The sequence below is a fragment of the Numida meleagris genome, unplaced genomic scaffold (genome assembly GCF_002078875.1).
Source record: "Numida meleagris isolate 19003 breed g44 Domestic line unplaced genomic scaffold, NumMel1.0 unplaced_Scaffold566, whole genome shotgun sequence".
NCBI lineage: Eukaryota > Metazoa > Chordata > Aves > Galliformes > Numididae > Numida > Numida meleagris.
Genome location: NW_018364782.1, coordinates 16,766 through 18,548, shown reverse-complemented (window position 1 = coordinate 18,548; position 1,783 = coordinate 16,766). Strand labels below are relative to the sequence as shown.

Genomic DNA, 1,783 nt, shown 5'->3' with positions numbered 1-1,783 from the left:
GGGTCCCATGGGCCGGACCGGGACGGGTCCCATGGACCAGACCGGGATGGGTCCCATGGACCAGACCGGGATGGGTCCCATGGGCCGGACCGGGATGGGTCCCATGGGCCGGACCGGGATGGGTCCCATGGGCCGGACCGGGATGGGTCCCATGGGCCGGACCAGGATGGGTCCCATGGGCCGGACCAGGATGGGTCCCATGGACCAGACCGGGATGGGTCCCATGGGCCGGACCAGGATGGGTCCCATGGGCCGGACCAGGACGGGTCCCATGGGCCGGACCGGGATGGGTCCCATGGGCCGGACCAGGACGGATCCCATCCCTGTGATGGAGGCGATGCCGGTGGTGGCAGGAGGAGGATTTCCCCATGGAACGGAGCTCTGGGTGGGTGCTGGGTGTCCCCTGTGCCCGGGGAGCGCAGCGGGGTGGGAGCTCCCCGCGTTCATCTCCATTTCCCCGCAGACCCCCCCCCCCCATCCCCTTGCCCACCCACGAGCTTCATTCGCTGCTCCCGGGGAGATCGGAGATTGTTTGGTGCGCGGCCCCGGGTTTGCACATGGAAAAGCCGAGTAAATAGACGGCAATAGCTGGGGAAACTTCAGAGGGAACGAGCTGCAGCTTCTCCCACCTTCCCCTCCCGGGGGTTCCTGCTCATCCCTGGGCTGCAGCTCGCAGGATTCTCTCCATCCACCCCCGCTTCTTTCCCTGCTTGCAGCTGCTCCCACCCCGCTCCGAGCTTCGCCCTCCAGCCCGGCCCCGCCGTGCCCCAACCCCACAGCAGCTCGGGGCCGGGCTGACTCAGCGCCCGCTCTCTTCAGGAACAACGCGATTTCAAGGGATTTCACACCCCGACCAACAGCCCCGGCGCCGCCTGGAACGAGAAAGCAAAAAACAAAACGACAAAAAAAAGGCTCAGAAAGCACCAATTTCTGCTTCGAGTCCCGGAACCCCTCCGTGGTTCAGACCCATGGGGCCGTGCTGGGGTGCGTGCCGTCCCCGTGTCCCCTGGGTGCACCGTGTCCCCGCGCTCCCATTCCTTTCCCTTTCTGCTTTCATTCCCTCTTGTGCCTTTCTTTCCTTTTTTCCCCCCCCCCCTCTGCCTTTTCTTTCCTGCAGATCCGCGGGTAAGAAAGCGTTTAGAGTTTGAGCAGCCGGGGGAAGATGAGCTCCAATTGTAAAAGAGCAACAACAACAACAACAACAGCAACAACCGTCACCCCCCCCCCAAAAAAAAAATAAAGAGGGAATAGACGTCGCTGGCGCGGGGTTACGTGCGGGAGGTTGTACCCAGACAGACGTAATTAAGGCAGCCAGCATCGCGGTGCTAATGGAGGTATTTACCGTGCCGGCTGTTTGCAGCGCTCTGCTGGCTGGCTCCTGTTCTGGAAGGAAGTAGGGGGGGGGTTGTGACCCCCCCCCCCCCCAAGTGCAGAGGGAGGGGACCCCCTGCCCTGCCCCTGCTGTTGGTGCTGCTCTTCCTCCTCCTCCTCCTCTTCCTCCTCCTCCTCCTCCTGCTCCAGCTGCAGGTGGCCCGGAGCTCCCTCTCTCACTGCTCAAACGCGCTAATTGCCGTTTAATTGCGCTTTCCCCTGCGAGCAGCCCCCCAGGGCTGGGGGTGGGGGGGCCTCCAGCCCCGCGTTATAACACACCCTTCCCTCCCCCTTGGTGCACAGCACGCTTTTGCCCCAAATTTTGCCTTTTTCTCCCCACTTTGCGCCGTGCCACCCTTCGCCTGGCCCGCTTGGTGCAGCCCGTGCCCCAGGGAGGGAGGAAGAAGGGGTG

At 63.8% G+C, this 1,783-nt stretch overlaps 1 protein-coding gene across 1 annotated transcript; it reads left to right on the top strand.

The window, feature by feature from the left end:
- Positions 1-8: 8 nt before the first annotated feature.
- Positions 9-1,248, top strand: LOC110391862 (protein argonaute 3-like). The gene is made up of 3 exons (XM_021383809.1): positions 9-385; positions 820-984; positions 1,118-1,248. Exons 1-3 carry the CDS (start codon positions 32-34, stop codon positions 1,127-1,129), a joined length of 531 nt encoding a protein of 176 aa, XP_021239484.1. The 5' UTR covers positions 9-31; the 3' UTR covers positions 1,130-1,248.
- The last annotated feature ends 535 nt before the right edge of the window (positions 1,249-1,783 follow it).

Excerpts from the sequence above, each read along its gene's own strand:
- LOC110391862 (XM_021383809.1), top strand. The coding sequence starts at position 32 with ATGGACCAGACCGGGATGGGTCCCATGGACCAGACCGGGATGGGTCCC. Across the intron at positions 386-819 it reads CCCATGGAACGGAGCTCTGG|GAACAACGCGATTTCAAGGG; the intron begins GTGGGTGCTGGG and ends CGCTCTCTTCAG.